The 15,622-nt window shown below is 42.9% G+C and overlaps 1 protein-coding gene across 3 annotated transcripts in view; it reads left to right on the top strand.

Annotated features, from left to right (window-relative positions):
- Nucleotides 1-396: 396 nt before the first annotated feature.
- The window catches only part of SNX31 (sorting nexin 31), a 69,801-nt gene continuing 54,575 nt past the window's right edge, over nucleotides 397-15,622 (top strand). For all 3 annotated transcript variants that reach the window (XM_017519692.1, XM_017519693.1, XM_017519691.1), the window contains exons 1-3: nucleotides 397-616; nucleotides 717-791; nucleotides 13,014-13,128. In XM_017519692.1, the coding sequence (XP_017375181.1) occupies nucleotides 551-616; nucleotides 717-791; nucleotides 13,014-13,128 (256 nt within the window). In that variant the 5' untranslated portion in view covers nucleotides 397-550. The remainder of the gene's footprint in view (nucleotides 617-716; nucleotides 792-13,013; nucleotides 13,129-15,622) is intronic.

Here is a 15,622-nt window from a genome sequence, read left to right as displayed (position 1 = left end):
GGTGTTCTGGTATTTTAAGGGGAAAAAACAAGATTGAAAAAATACTAAAGCAGGGTTGTTGATATTGCTGCACGTCTTGTGTTACATTTAACAAATGTCAACGCAAAAAACTGACCAAACAGAATTCTGCTAATCATAAGGCAGTCACTACATCTAGGTAATTAAAGAAATCTTAATTAGTGCCCTGCAGGCAGTGTTGGCAGGTAATGAGACACAAACTGTTTTCAAGCCCCTCGTGGGCCTACTTGGAGAAAATGCCAACAGTGGCCAAGGTCCCGGGTGGGGTGGCCGTGGGCGCGCCCCAGCCCTGGGCGCCACCCGTCCCGAGACCGAGGGGCGGAGCTGGATGGGGCGGGGACTGGGAGGCGGCGCGACCCTGCCCCGGCTCCACCTGTGGATGCCACCCGCCAGGGCAAGCGGGCGCGGGGGTCAGCCCTGAGTCGCGTGGCGGGCCTCGCAGCGAATACCGCTGCCGAACTCAGAGCCGCGCGCCGCGCCACCGCCGCCGCAGGTCGGGCCCCCAGCGCTGCTCCGGGGCCACGGCCCAGCCATGAAGATGCACTTCTGTATCCCGGTGTCCCAGCAGCGGCTCGATGCGCTGGGGAGCCGCTATGTGGTGCGCCCAGGGCCGGGGTCGGGCTGGGCAGGGAGGGGGCCGGTGACCATGCTCACCTATCCCTCGGCTCACCTGGGACGGGGTGTCTGTGTGTTTGCAGCTGTATTCCGTGTACCTGGACGGCTTCCTCTTCTGCAGGGTGCGCTACAGCCAGCTGCACGGTTGGAACGAACAGGTGAGTGGGTTGGAGGCGGGTATGAGCCTCCACTAAGACTGGTCGAGAAAGCTGTCTTCAAAGCGCTCTGTTCCCGTGACTCTGGCAAGACACTGAGCCGTTCAGGGCCTCGGGCTTCCTGTTGTGAAACAGGGTCGTGGTAAGGATGAACTGAATTGCTTGGCATACAGTTGGATGAATGCACGCTGCGGCTCCGGGTCGCCTACAGCTGTAAGATGAGGGAACCTGGCGCAGGTGATTCTCCCAAGCCCCTCGCAGCCGGGTGACCCCCACAACCCCGCCTAGCAGGGCTCTGGGGCTATGCTGGGCCCCATTTCAGTGCCCGCTGTTCCCCAGGATGATGTCTCCCTCCAAAATGAGCAAACCGGGTCTAAACTAAGGCCTAGAGTCTTTGGCGTCTTGTACATGGGTGTTTAATCTCCTTTGTCTCCAGATCTAAAGTTTGCCCCCTTTAAAAAGGTGTGTCTCTAGTTTTGCATGCGAACGGCCATGAGGCTTCAAGTACTGGCAGGTTGGGAACCAGGAAACTTGACTTACCAAGCTAGGATAGTTTCTCACCCTGCTGCTGTATTTTCTCTGGAAGGCAGACTGATTTAATAGTCTGCTTTAATGGGTTTCATTGTTCTTACAAGGAGGTGTTATAAGTCTTCAAAATGGGTTAGAGAAGTAAATGAAAGTTTGGAAATAAACTTTACCCTCCTCCTCCACTCCCGGGTGAATAGTGCCTTTTGTTTTCTGTTTTAGATTTTAGGTTATGAAGAGCATATACCTAATGTTAAATAGAAAAGTATAGGCCAGGGACTGAAGCAGGAGGATTACTTGAGTCTCAGAGTTTGAGACCAGCCTGGGTAACATAGCCAAGACCTTGTCTCTATTTAAAAGAAAAAAGTAAGTAGAGAGAAAACAAAAAAATTGCCCAGAGGCAACAGCTGTTAATGTTTGTTTGTTTGTTTTTAAGAGAGCTTTTTCAGACAGTCTCTGGGTTTCTAGTGAGTTGGATATACCATGTTTCATTTAACAATCTTCTGTTGACCAATGGTTTAGCTTTATTTATTTATTTATTTATTTTGAGATGGCATCTTGCTCAGTCACCCAGGCTGGAGTGCAGTGGTGCAATCTTGGCTAACTGCAGCTTCTGCCTTCCGGATTCAAGCGATTCTCGTGCCTCAGCCTCTCAAGTAGCTGGGATTACAGGCGCATGCCACCATGCCTGGCTAATTTTTGTGTTTTTAGTAGATACAGTGTTTCACCATGTTGGTCAGGCTGGTCTCAAACTCCTGACTTCAAGTGATCCACCCACCTTGGCTTCCCAAAGTGCTGGGATTACAAGCGTGAGCCACCTTGCCCAGCCAATTTGTTTTTTCTGCTATTGAAATGGTCTCTGTAGCAAGCCTTCTTGTTCGTACATCATGTGCATTGGAAAAGTCCATTTTCAAGGTATGATTAAGTATCTTTGGAGTCAACCAAGAACAGTTGTAATGTCATTACTAGTTAATTTGAGTAGTCATCTTGGTGACTAGTGCTATGACCCAGTAGGTCCTCAGGAATGATTGTCAAGGGACTGAATGAAGAATGGCATGGATTCAGACTTCTGGAAGATAAGAAGCTACTTGTGACTGAAACACATGGAGACTTGGGAGGAATGCAGAGGCAGGCAGGATCTCAAAGGAAGAGAAAGGATGGGTGTCTTAGGCATTGGCAGGGGGAGGCAGGGTATCCTCTTCTACCCTCCTCTGTCTTCCTGCAGTGTGAGGTGGGGAAGGGGAAGGAGCGGAGCCGGTGGCAGCGAGAGAGCCTGTAACTGACCGACCGCATCCTGGCTGAGTGCTTCACCTCTCCTCTGACCTTCGATTTTCTCATCAGAAATAATAAGCAAATAGGTCCTTATGGATGTCAGCCTCACAGGGTGCTTGTGAAGATCAGGGGCCAGCTGCTCACAGAGCCCGGTACATAATATATGTCAGCAAACATTTGTGGACTCAGAGGCTTCAAGTATTCCTGAATCCGGCTCTCCTTACCCAACAGACTCCAGCAAATGCTTATTTTCAGGAAAACTCAGATGAACCAAATCCTAGCAGGTCCAGAAGCAGAGGCATAAAGTGAACAAATTTTATTCTTGACCTTCTATTTGGTAAGACATGAAGTTAGAAATTGTCTGTTATTTACTATCAGGGCCTTTATAAATTTTGAATTACCACAGCTCATGTCCTCAGTAGGGTATATAATAGATTTTAATAAAATAAATTTTAATATTTCATATTTGTCCCAGATTTTTCAAAACTCTAAAAATGGAAATTTCATTGTCTAGTTTCCAACTTCCATATATCTTATATTACTTATCATTTTCTCCCTTTCTATACAAACTGCTATATTTTAAAAGAAACTATTTACATCCTAGATGGCTACTGGCATTTATTATTAATCCGAAATAATAAGCAGTTACTGTGTGCTGAGTTTGGCACCAAACACTTTACCTGTGATAGCTTAATTTTTACATAGCCTTATGAGCTAGCCCCTCCATCCTTTTTGCTCTCAGTCCCCTCTACTCACCCTGACCCCAGGCATCCAACGACTACTCTTTGTCATGAGAGTTCCAGGCATAGGATTTTGCTCCAGCAAGCCCCAGTAAGGTCAGCATTCAATCATTATCGTCATCACTCTCATTTTATAGGTAAAGAGTCTGAGGCCGGATGTGGTTCACTTTGTAATCCCAGCACTTTGGAGGCCAAGGAAGGTAGATTAGACTGCCCGAGCATGGGATTTTAAGACAAGCTGGGCAACATGGCAAAACCCTGTCTCTACCAAAAATACAAAAAATTAGCCAGGCATGGTGGTGCTCCTGCAGTCCCCAACTGCTTAGGAGGCTCGGGTGGGAAGATTGCTTGAGCCTGGGAGGTGGAAGTTGCAGTGAGTCCAGATTGTGTCACTGCACTCCAACGTGGGTGACAGGGTGGGGCCCTGTCTCAGAAAAAAAAAAAAAAAAAAAGAGTCTGAGTAGGGTTGCTAGATTTAGCAAATAAAAATACAATATCCCCCAGTTAAATTTGAATTACAAGTCAACAACAAACAATTTTTTTAGTATAAGTATGTCCCATGCACCACTTGGTACATATTGAACTGGGCGTCTTGTATTTTATCTGGCTACCCTAAATCTGCTACTGAAACGTTGGGTGACCTCTCCCAGATACTTCTCAGCTAGCTTTTATTCTTCCTATTCAGTGGAGGATGTGAAACGGCTCAGATTTCTTAATCTGATTTAATATAAAGCACTATAAAAAAAGGAAGCAGTAGAAAGGTCCCATCTGTGTGTATGTGTTTGGGGAATATGAGTTTATTTCCAGTTTATTTTCTGGGAAGTTCTACATCCTGATAGAATAGTTTTCATCTATTGAATTAACTGATTACTTCCTTAAGAAATATTTACTAAGTTTTTATTGTATGCCGTGCATTCTGTTAAATTAGGACTATTATTTTAGCATGTGTGATCTTTAAGAATTAGATATATTTTGCATGTTGAAGAACTGAGATTGAGGGGCTGTACCTGGCACAGGTGAGGTGGCCTCTAGTCCATCTCAGACAGGGTATGTGGAGAGCTAATGCACAAAACTGGACCTGGGTTGGCCAGATGCAGTGGCTCATACCTGTAATCCCAGCACTTTGGGAGGCCAAGGTGGGTGAATCACTTCACTCAAGAGTTTGAGACCAGACTCGGCAACATGGTGAAACCCCGTCTCTACTAAAATACAAAAATTAGGCAGGTGTGGTGGCACATGCCTGTCATCCCAGTACTTGGGAGGCTGAGGCATGAGAATTGCTTGAACCCAGGAGGCAGAGATTGCAGTGAGCTGAGATCCCACCGCTGCATTTCAGTCTGGGCAACAGAAGGAGACTCCGTCTCAAAACAAAAACAAAAATGAAGAAAGACTGGACCTGAGGAAGATGTGGGTGTGTTTCTATGGGCTCAGCTGTGACCTGAGCCCCCTGTTGTCCTCACCTGCAGTCCTGTGCCCAGCGAGGCTCCCTCGAAGACTGGCAGCTTGCCCCTCTGCTGCTCAGTGCTGCCCATCTTCCTGCGGTGCGAACTGGCTGGCCCAACCTTTTTCTGTGCCTTTAGATAAACAAAACCCGTTTGATTTAAGCCCCTGCCCTTGTCAGCATCACCCCACCCAAATAGATTTAAAGAAATCTATGAGGGAAACATTTAATCAACTCATTCTGACCAAGTCAGAGATGAGGTCATCCTGTGTAAGTGCCATGGGGCTCTGTTTCTTTGCACTCTGCCAGCATCAGACATGGCAATGCGGACAAGTTGGGAAAGCTTGCAAAGGACTCGCCAGCAGGAGGGAAGGGCTGTGCAGCCTGTATGCACTGGTTCAGTTGTCCTCCCTGCCAAGTGCTGACCACCTGGCTGCTTCCCCTCTGACCTAACCTGATCTCCTCTTTCTGTACCCATACCTCCTGTTCCTATCAGGCTGACTCACTCTTTGTCTGTGCCTGGCTCACTTCCTCTGCCTGGAATGACACCTGGTTTTAGTCTACCTGTCAAGGGAGCAATTGTTTCTCAAAGCCCACCTCAGACCCACCTCCTCTAGGAAGTCCCCTTTGATTGCATGAAATGCCTTTCTCTGATTCCTGTGCCACTTGGTGCTTAAACCTTGTCATGCTCCTTCCTCTTTTTGTGTGTATATTTTGTCTCCTCTGATAATTTACAAGCAAAACTCAAATATTTGAATGAAGGGACAAAATGAAGGTTTGCGGGTATGGAATGCCCAGCATGGAATTCTACCTTGGTAGTTGCTCAAGAGAGATTTGGTGGAAAAGATGATGGTGTTGATGATGACAGCAGTGAGAAGACAGAGTGCATCTTCTGCCAATCACTGGTGGGGATGTCCCAGTTTTAAGTCATTTCATCTCTCTGAGTCTGAGGTTGCCCCTGCTCAACGTGGCAAACAACAATGTTCATGGAGCTGATGATCTATCTACCTCATCGTGCTGTTTTGAGGAACAAATGGGATAATATACAAGCTCTAGGCCATGCTCTTGGGTACTAGACGCCACCACACATACTCTGAGCTGTGGCCGTTTATCTGGTGAATTTGGGCTTTTAACTCTAAGGGGAATTGGAGAGGTGGGGTGAATGGGTCGACATTAGAAACAAACACCATTTGTGTCTATAATTCTATTTGTTCCAGGCCATTGCCATTTTGGCATAGGTGTGGGGGTGGGGCAGTGAATGAATGAAGGAAGATGGGAGAAGTAGGTGACATTTTCAACTGGCCTGTAAAGACCTCTTTATGTTAAAAGGCAGAGCTGTACAAAAGGGAAGTTGGTGCAGGAGATTGTTTGGGGATTTTTTTTTTTTTTTTGAGATGGAGTCTCGCTTTTTTACCCAGGCTGCAGTGAAGCGGTGTGATCTTGGCTCACTGCAACCTGCACCCATGAGGTTCAAGCGATTCTCCTGCCTCAGCCTCCCGAGTGCCTGCCACCACACCTGGGTAATTTTTGTATTTTCAGTAGAGACAGGGTTTTGCTGTGTTGGCCAGGCTGGTCTCGAACTCCTGACCTCAGGTGATCTGACCGCCTCAACCTCCCAAAGTGCTGACATTACAGGCATGAGCCACCGTACCTGGACTGTTCTGGAATTTAAAAAAATATATTTTTATTCTTAAGCCCCTCAATACCCCAAACAAACAAAAACACCACATAACAAAAGAGCAGAAGAGATATGTTTTCCTTTTGACCTCTTTAAATAGTTTTTTGAAAGACAGATGGGGCTTAACCGTAGTACCAGGTAATTCTCAGTACACTCGTCATTTTGATAGCCCAACTGTGTGCTGAGACTCACAGAAAAGGTCCTTTTTTGGTGGGGTTGAATTTGGATTTGATTGTTGACTTTTGGCACATTTACCCAGTTTCCTTTATGTTCATTATCCCCTTAGACCACTAACAGAGAAGGGAGGGGAAAGATCCCTTGAGAAGTCAGTTCAGGTTGCGAAACCTGCTGGGAGGGTTTTTGCTTGATGATAAGTATTAGAACCATAATCCTTGTTGACTTTTCCCCAGATCTTGGCCTCAGATCTTCTCCAAGATACTGCCTTGCAGATGGATAACTCAGGCAGCCCTGTTGATTCAGGGCTGCTGTGATTAGAACCAATTCAGGAACATCTGTGACATTTATGAACACAGGCCAAGGAAGACAATTGCCTTTTAAAGACCACTTAATCAGTTAGCCAAGAAATAATTGCATGCCAAGAAGTCAAATTTCTGCTTCTATTTAATGGAATTAGCAGAGATGGGTGCCTCAGTCCTGGGTTGTTTCCGCAGCCCTGTCTGGGACGATGCTCCTACTGGAGTTCCTTTTGACAGTCTCTGGAAGGGCAGAAAAATTTCCTTGAGTTTAAAAGAAACAGAATTATCGCTATAATATTTTATACTAAGTTTAACCGTACTCTAGCCTAGGCCACAGGAGTGAGAGTCTGTCTTTAAAAAAAAATGCCCAGCACTTTGGGAGGCTGAGGGTGGGCAGATTACCTGAGGTCAGGAGTTTGAGACCAGCCTGAACATTCACGAAGAAAGCCTGTCTCTACTAAAAAAAAAAAAAAAAATACAAAATTAGCTGGGCATGGTGGTGCATGCCTGTAATCCCAGCTACTTGGGAGGCTGAGGCAGGAGAATCACTTGAACACAGGAGGCAGAGGTGGCAGTGGGCCGAGATGGCACCATTGTACTCCAGCCTGGGCAACAAGAATGAAACTCTATCTCAAAAAAAAAAAAATACTAGGTTGAGATGAGAGATTACAAACTTAAATGGCTACAGGCAACATATATATATATATATATATATATATATATTTTTTTTTTTTTTAAACAATATATTGAAACAAGGTCTCACCCCTGTGGCCCAGGCTGGAGGGCAGTGGTGTGGTTTCGGCTCACTGTACCCTTAGACTTGATGTCTCTAGCTAAGATTTTTCTCCCACCTCAACCTCCCGAGTAGCTGAGACTACAGGCACACACTACCATACTTGGCTAATCTTCTGTATTTTTAGTAGAGACAACATCTTGCTCTGTTACCCAGGCTGGTCTCAAATTCATGTGCCCAAGCAGTCTGTCCACCTAGCCCTCCCAAAATATTGGGATGACAGGCATGAACCACTGCAGCCAACCAGCAAGTACTTTAAATGAGAGATGAGGATCAGGTGAAAGACAATGGAGCGTGGGCGGAATGGCTTAGGTCCCCTCACCAGACAGTTGCCTAATGGGATTTCAGATCTTCTCAGTTTTCAAGAGAAGCCAGAACATCAGATATTTTTTTTAAAGCTTTATTTTTTGAAACAGTGTTAGTTTACAGAAAAGATAGTACAGAGGGTTTCCACATAGTCCACACCAGTTTCCTCTATTATTAAGGTTCTATATGAATATGGTACCTTTACTACAATTAACAAATCAGTATTGATACATTCTTATTAACTACAATCTATACTTTTTCAGGCTGCCTTAGTGTTTACCTAATGTCCTGTTGCTTATCCAGGACCCCGGCCAGGGCACCACATTACATTGAGTTGTTAGATCTCCTCAAGTTCCTCTTGACTGTGACAGTTTCTTGGATTTAAAAAAAAATTTTTTTAATGACCTTGATAATTCTAAGATGTATTTGTTAGATATTTTGTAGAATATCCTTGGAATTTGTCTTGTATTTTCCACATGATTAGGTGGAGGTTATGGATTGGAGAGGATGAAGACCCCAGAGATAAAGTGCCACTCTAATCATATAGTATCAAGGGTACCTGCTATCATCTGACTTACACTCTTAATGTTGATCTTTATCACCTGGGTGAGGTAGTGTTTGTCAGGTTTTGATCTTCCTCACCTGAGTGAGGTAGTGTTTGTGAGGTTCTGATCTTCCTCACCTGGGCAAGGTAGTGTTTGTCAGGTTTTGATATTCACCTGTGTGAGGTAGTGTTTGTCAGCGTTCTCCACAATGAAGTTACTCTTTTGTCCTCTCTTTCCATAGTGTCCTCTTTGGAAGGAAGTCACTACATGCAGCCCATACTTAGAGTGGGGATTTATGTTTCCCCTCTTGGAGGAGTGAGTATCTATAGACATTATCTGATGTTCTTCTGCCCAAGAGATTTGTCTAGTTGCTCCTATTTAATAACAAGTCTATAAGGACTCATGGATATTCACTTTATGCTTTGGGTATATATTTCACTACTACTTGGTTGGTCAAATTGTTCCATCTTGGCCCATGGAAGCTCTTTCATTTTGCTCTTTTGTCTCTGGCATACTCCCATTCCTGATTTTTTTAAATTTGTTTTGAATATTTCCTTACTTTCTGGAGCTACAAGATACTCCAGGCTCATCTTGTATATTTCCTGCCTCAGTCCTAGAGTCAGCCATTTTTCCATGGATCCTTGGTTCCATTTATTGTAGAATGGTGTTGGAAACTAAGATCTGGGCACTGGAGATGTTCATTGCTGCTGGAGTGTTGTTGCATCTAGGTCCTGTCAGCTGACAGAGCAAGGAAATAGATGTGTGTATATGAACCCATGTATACAGACATGTATAAATATTTCTATATGTAATCATCTGTATCCATATTAAACATTAGGTCATACTAATGTATTCAACTCTAGTGCATTACCATGCGGATCATGCTAGCCTCTTCCCCTTATGTGTAAACTCCCACTGTTTAACAGTTGAAAACCTGACTCCCACTGTCTGCCATTCATTTACTTAATTGTTTGATTCTGTATACACACCTGGTAGTATAGTGCTGTTAACCTATACTCCTGTGGGAAACAACTTTATCAACCAGAGTCCGATGCCTGCATATGGTTACTTTCTTTGCCTTTAGTTTTACAGACCCCACTCATTTTCAAAGTGACTTAGGTCAGCACTTTTTTCCTCACCACATTTGGTGGGTTGGTTTCATACATTTGTAATATAGTTTTATCACATTCTACATTCCATTCTCAGATTCCCACAACCTCCTAAATTATTTCTAAAAATATTTGGAAATATTAAGTTTCTGTTATAAAGTTCAGTTAATTTTGACTAATGCATAGTGTCATATATCCACAATTGTAGTTTTGTATAGACTAGTTACATTGCCCTAAAAAATTCCATGTATTTCAGCTATTCAGTACCTCCCTACCCCAAAACCTGGTGGCTGTTGATCTTTTTATAAAGTCTCTATAATTTTGCCTTTTCCAGAATGTCACATAATTGAAATCATATAGTATATAGCTTTTTCAGACTGACATCTGTCACTTAGCAATATTTATTTTTGTTTCATTCATATCTTTTGTATTTTGATAGCATATTTTCTTTTTATTTCTGAATAACATTTCATTGTATGGGCATATCGCAGTCTGCTTGTTCAGTAACTGATTGAAGGATGTCTTTGTTGTTTAAGTTTTGGGGGTTATGAATAAACTTGCCATAAACATTTGGGGGTTATGAATAACGTTGCCATAAACATTTTGTATGGACAGTTTTCAGATCATTTGGGTACCTATTGCTGGATTATATAGTGAGACTATGTTTAGCTTTGTAAGAAATTGCCAAGCTGTCTTCCAAAGTGTTTGTAATATTCTGTATTCTCTTCAAGATACAAGCTTTTAAAATTTTAAATCACATGAATAACTGCAGGCACCAAATTCCAGTTATCTAAAAATCAAACAACCACCAAAAAAATGCATCAGGGAACTGTGTTTTGCCCACAGGCAGGCAGTTAATAACCTCTCCAGATGTTAGACCAACGTTTTCCAATGGAACTTTTGTGCTGATGGAAATGCTATATATCTGCTTTGTCCAACTCAGTAGCAAATTACAATATTTTAAGTGGCTATTAAGCATTTGAAATGTAGCTAGCAAGACTGAAGATTGAATTTAAAATTTTTATATTATTTTAATTAGGTTTAAATTTACTCACAGCTGGCTAATGCCCACCATATTAGATGGCACAGTTTTAGGTCATTGTAAGAATTTTGGGTTTACTTGAGTGAGATAAGAAGTTGAGGAGGATTTTGAGCAGGGCAGTGGAATGTTCTGACTTACTTTTCTTATTTTAAGAGATAATAGAGTCTTGCTATATTGCCCAGGCTGGAGAGCAGTGGCTATGATAGTGCATTACAGCCTTGAACTCCTGGGCTCAAGCAACCCTCCTGCCTCAGCCTCCCAAGTATCTGGGACTACAGGTGTGCATGACTGCACCTGGCTGACTTAGATTTTTAAAGCATCACTTCAGGTTGGATGCAGTGGCTAACATTTGTAATCCCAGCACTTTAGGAGGTCAAGGTAGCTGGATCACCTGAGGTCAGGAGTTCAAGACCAGCTGGGGCAACATGGCAAAACCCTGTTTCTACCAAAAACACAAAAAATTAGCTGGGAAATGGTGGCACACACCTGTAATCCCAGCTACTCAGGAGGTTGAGACAGGAGAATCACTTGAACCTGGGAGGCAGAGGTTGCAGTAAGCTGAGATCATGCCACTGCACTCCAGTTTGGGTGACAGAGCAAGACTCTGTCTCAAAAAAATAAAATAAAATAATAAAGTATCGCTTTAAATGGTATGTTAGGAATAGACTGAAGGAGTCAAGGGTAGAAGCAGAGAGACTTGTTGGAAGCATACTGCAATAATCTAGAAAGGGGATGACAGTGGCTTGGACCAGGGTAATGGTAGTGGGCATGGAGAGAAGTCATCAGATTCTTGACTTTTTTGAAGTGAGTGTCTATGCAAGGTAAATATTTGCCAAATACTCACTGTATTTGTGACAAAGGCCATGGAATTAAAAATTCTTACTGTTTGCAGCCTCATTTTTCTTATTCCATCTTCCATTTTCTTTAAAACAGTGAGGATGGTGATGGTAAGATTTCAGCCTTCCTGCTTCAGAGGTACCATGTTAAAACCTGACTGGGTTTCTGAGTGGTTTCCTTTCTCTTATTTTCAGGAGAATGATTCTGTGCCTTACCTTCAAGCGGCCACTGCAAGTGTGGGGCTGGTATAAAGAAGCACACTTTTAGTTCTTAATTTTAAAATTATTTTTTAATGCATCCACTTTTTAGGTTTCATAAAAATAATTACTACCATGGTCATGGGTCATATATGAGTAAGTGGAGAGAAGGGCCTGGCTGGTTTCTACTGGGATCATATGTCAGCCTTATAGGAATTCTATAACCAGCACTGTCCAATAGAAATAAAATGTGAGTCACCTATGCAATTTAAAATTTTCTGATAGGCATGTTAAAAATAGTAAAAGGAAACAGATGACATTGATATTAATAATATATTTTATTTAATTCAATATATCCAAAATATTATTTCAACATGTAATCAATATAAAAAATTATCAGCGAGATGTTTTTACATTCTTTCTTTGAAATTTGGAATGTATTTTACACCTACAACACATCTCAATCCCAACTAGCCATGTTTCAAGTACTCATTCACCACAGATGCCTGGCAGCTACCACATTAGGTAACAGGGGTGTAAGCATTTGTCAAGTTCAGCTTTGGTGGAGGTAGGGTTGAGGAATTAAATTCCTGTTGTCATTGATATCACAGACACTATTGTGTAATAAATCAAGATAATATTGTATAATGTGAGCAGTGGCTAGTCTTGTAAAACAAATGAAAAATAAAAATACATCTCAGCTCTACCAAACTTAAACTGGAGCTGTTGGTCTGTGATATGTCTAGTAACATCTCCAGGATATATACTGAAATAAATTCCTCCTTAAGAAAATCAAATTGTCGGGCCGGGCGCGGTGGCTCAAGCCTGTAATCCCAGCACTTTGGGAGGCCGAGGCGGGTGGATCACGAGGTCAAGAGATCGAGACCATCCTGGTCAACACGGTGAAACCCCGTCTCTACTAAAAACTACAAAAAATTAGCTGGGCATGGTGGCGCGTGCCTGTAATCCCAGCTACTCAGGAGGCTGAGGCAGGAGAATTGCCTGAACCCAGGAGGCGGAGGTTGCGGTGAGCCGAGATCGCGCCATTGCACTCCAGCCTGGGTAACAAGAGCGAAACTCCGTCTCAAAAAAAAAAAAAAAAAGAAAAGAAAATTGTCCTCTTTTCCTCCTTTGGGCCACCAGGAAGGCTTAATCTGAAATAAAGTGCTGGGATGGGGCTTGCCCTAAGAAAAGGCTTTAGTTATCTCATCAACTCTGAATTGGAGGCTTGCCTACCTTAACTGTATTTTTCTGGATCTTTCAGCTAAGGCGGGTCTTTGGAAGTTGCCTGCCACCTTTCCCACCAAAGTACTATCTGGCGATGACCACAGCTATGGCTGATGAGAGGAGGGACCAGCTGGAACAATATTTGCAAAATGGTATGTCTTTGCAGTTTTTTTTTTTTATTTAAACAGATTTATTGCAATGTAAGTAAAGCCACAAAATTCACCTGCTAAAGTGTACAATTCAATGCTTTAAAAATATATTTATATAATTAATTGTGCAACCATTACCATAATCTAATTTTAGAATATTGTCATCACCCTCAAAAGAAACTTCATACCCACTGGCAGTCACTTCCTCTTTCCCTCCCTACCAGGCCCTGGCAACTACTACTCTGATTTCTATCTCTAAAGATTTGCCTATTCTGGACATTTCATATATAAGGGATCATATCATATAGTATGGGTTCTTTGTATTTGATTTTTAAAATACATTTTTGTAAAAAAAGGAGATGAAGTCTGGCTGGGCATGGTGGCTCACACCTGTAGTCTCAGCACTTTGGAAGACTGAGGCAGGAGGATCACTTGAGGCCAGGAGTTTGAGACCAGCCTGAGCAACGCAGAGAGATCCTGTTTCTAAACGAAATTTTTAAAATTAGCCAGGTGTGGTGGTGCATGCCTGTAATCCTAGCTACTCAGGAAGCTGAGGTGGGAGGATGGCTTGAGCACAGGTGGTTGCTGCAGTGAGCCATAATTGCACCACTGTACTCCAGCCTGGGTGACACAGCAAGACACTGACTCTTAAAAAAAATAAAAAGAGATGAGGTCTCACTATGTTGCCCAGGCTGGTCTCAAATTCCTGGGCTCGAGTCATCTTCCTGCTTCAGCTTCCTAAAGTATTAGGATTACAGTTGTGAGCCACCACACCCAGCCTAAATGTCTCAGCAGTTATATGTTTGCTGATTTGATTTGATTTGATTTTTTTAGACAGGGTCTTTCTCTGTTGCCCAGGCTGGAGTTCAGTGGCATGATCATGGCTCACTATAGCCTTGATCTCCTGGGCTCAAGCAATCCTCCCACCACAACTTCCCAAGTAGCTGGAACAATATGTGCAACACACCATGCCTGGCCAATTAAAAAAAAAATTTAATAAAGATGGGGTCTTACTACATTGCGCAGGATGGTCTCAAACTCCTGACCTCAAGCAATCCTCGCATGTTAGCCTTCCAAAGTGCTAGAGTGCTGTGATTATGAACCACTGCACCCAGACAGTATTTAATTTAATTTTATTATTATTACTATTGTTATTATTTTTAGACAGTCTCGCTCTGTTGCCCAGGCTGGAGTGCAGTGGCATGATCTCGGCTCACTGCAACTTCTGCCTTCCAGATTCAAGCAATTCTCCTGCCTCTTGAGTAGACTGGGACTATTGGCACTTCCCACCATGGTCAGCTAATTATTATTATTTTTTTTTTTTTAGTAGAGATGGGGTTTCACCATGTTTGCCAGGCTGGTCTCGAGCTCCTGACCTCAAGTGATCTGTCCACTTCAGCCTCCCAAAGTGCTGAGATTACAGGGGCAAGCTACCATACCCGGCCTACTTTATGTTTAGAGTCATACTGGGTGCTGTATTTTGGCTCTGATTGGGAGGTCAAAAAAAGAAAAAAGTTTCTCAATTAGGAATGAACAAAATGATGAGATGAACCACTTACAGGAAAGCTCTTAAGAGACCTTGGAGGTCTTTCTTAGCAGTGCCAGAGCTTGTTCCTCCATCTTAGTCCTTACCAGGAAGCCATGCTAAGGCACCAAGGACATTCAGCTCTGGCCCCCGTGAAGCTTACGGTATAACAGCTTGCTCATCACCTGGGTCCTAGAAATGCTATGCACAGCTCTCATGGAAAAGAGGATGTCAAGGGGAAATGGAAAAACTGGCACTTTTACTTAAACTTTTTAAAATTGGAAAAGTGTATACACATAATATTTTTTAAAAATATAAACTACCCAAAAGAATATACAATGGGAGGCCAGGCACAGTGGCTCACACCTATAATTCCAGCACTTTAGGGGGGCAAGGTGGGTGGATCACGAGGTCAAGAGATCAAGACCATCCTGGCAACATGGTGAAACCCTGTACCTACTAAAAATACAAAAAATAGCTGGGCGTGATGGCACGCACCTGTAATCTCAGCTACTCAGGAGGCTGAGGCAGGCTAATCCCTTGAACCACAGAGGCAGAGGTTGCAGTGAGCCAAGGTCACCCCACTGCACTCTAGCCTGGCAGCAGAGCAAGACTCTGTCTCAAAAGAAAAGAAAAGAAAAGAAAAGAAAAAGAATATACAATGAAAGGTAAGTGCGCCTTCCACCCCAGGCTGTTTGTATATTCCCTAGCAGCGATTTGTGTTTATGTAGGTCCCTTTCTGCTCAACACAAATTGAGGTTTACTATACATACTTTTCTGTACCTGAATTTTAGAGCATTTTATTCTGAAAGCTTGATTTACAGAAAAGTTGAAAACATAATGCAAAGAATTTCTGTATACTCCACCCATATTTCCAAGATATCCACATTTTACATTTATTTTATCACTTTTTTCCTTCTGTGTATATGTGTATATATGCATTTCTATATATCTTTTTTTTTTTTTTTTTTT

This window comes from Cebus imitator, unplaced genomic scaffold (genome assembly GCF_001604975.1).
Source record: "Cebus imitator isolate Cc_AM_T3 unplaced genomic scaffold, Cebus_imitator-1.0 Scaffold767, whole genome shotgun sequence".
NCBI classification, from domain to species: domain Eukaryota; kingdom Metazoa; phylum Chordata; class Mammalia; order Primates; family Cebidae; genus Cebus; species Cebus imitator.
Note: the sequence above shows the minus strand (reverse complement) of the source record. Positions and strands in the feature narration are given on the sequence as shown.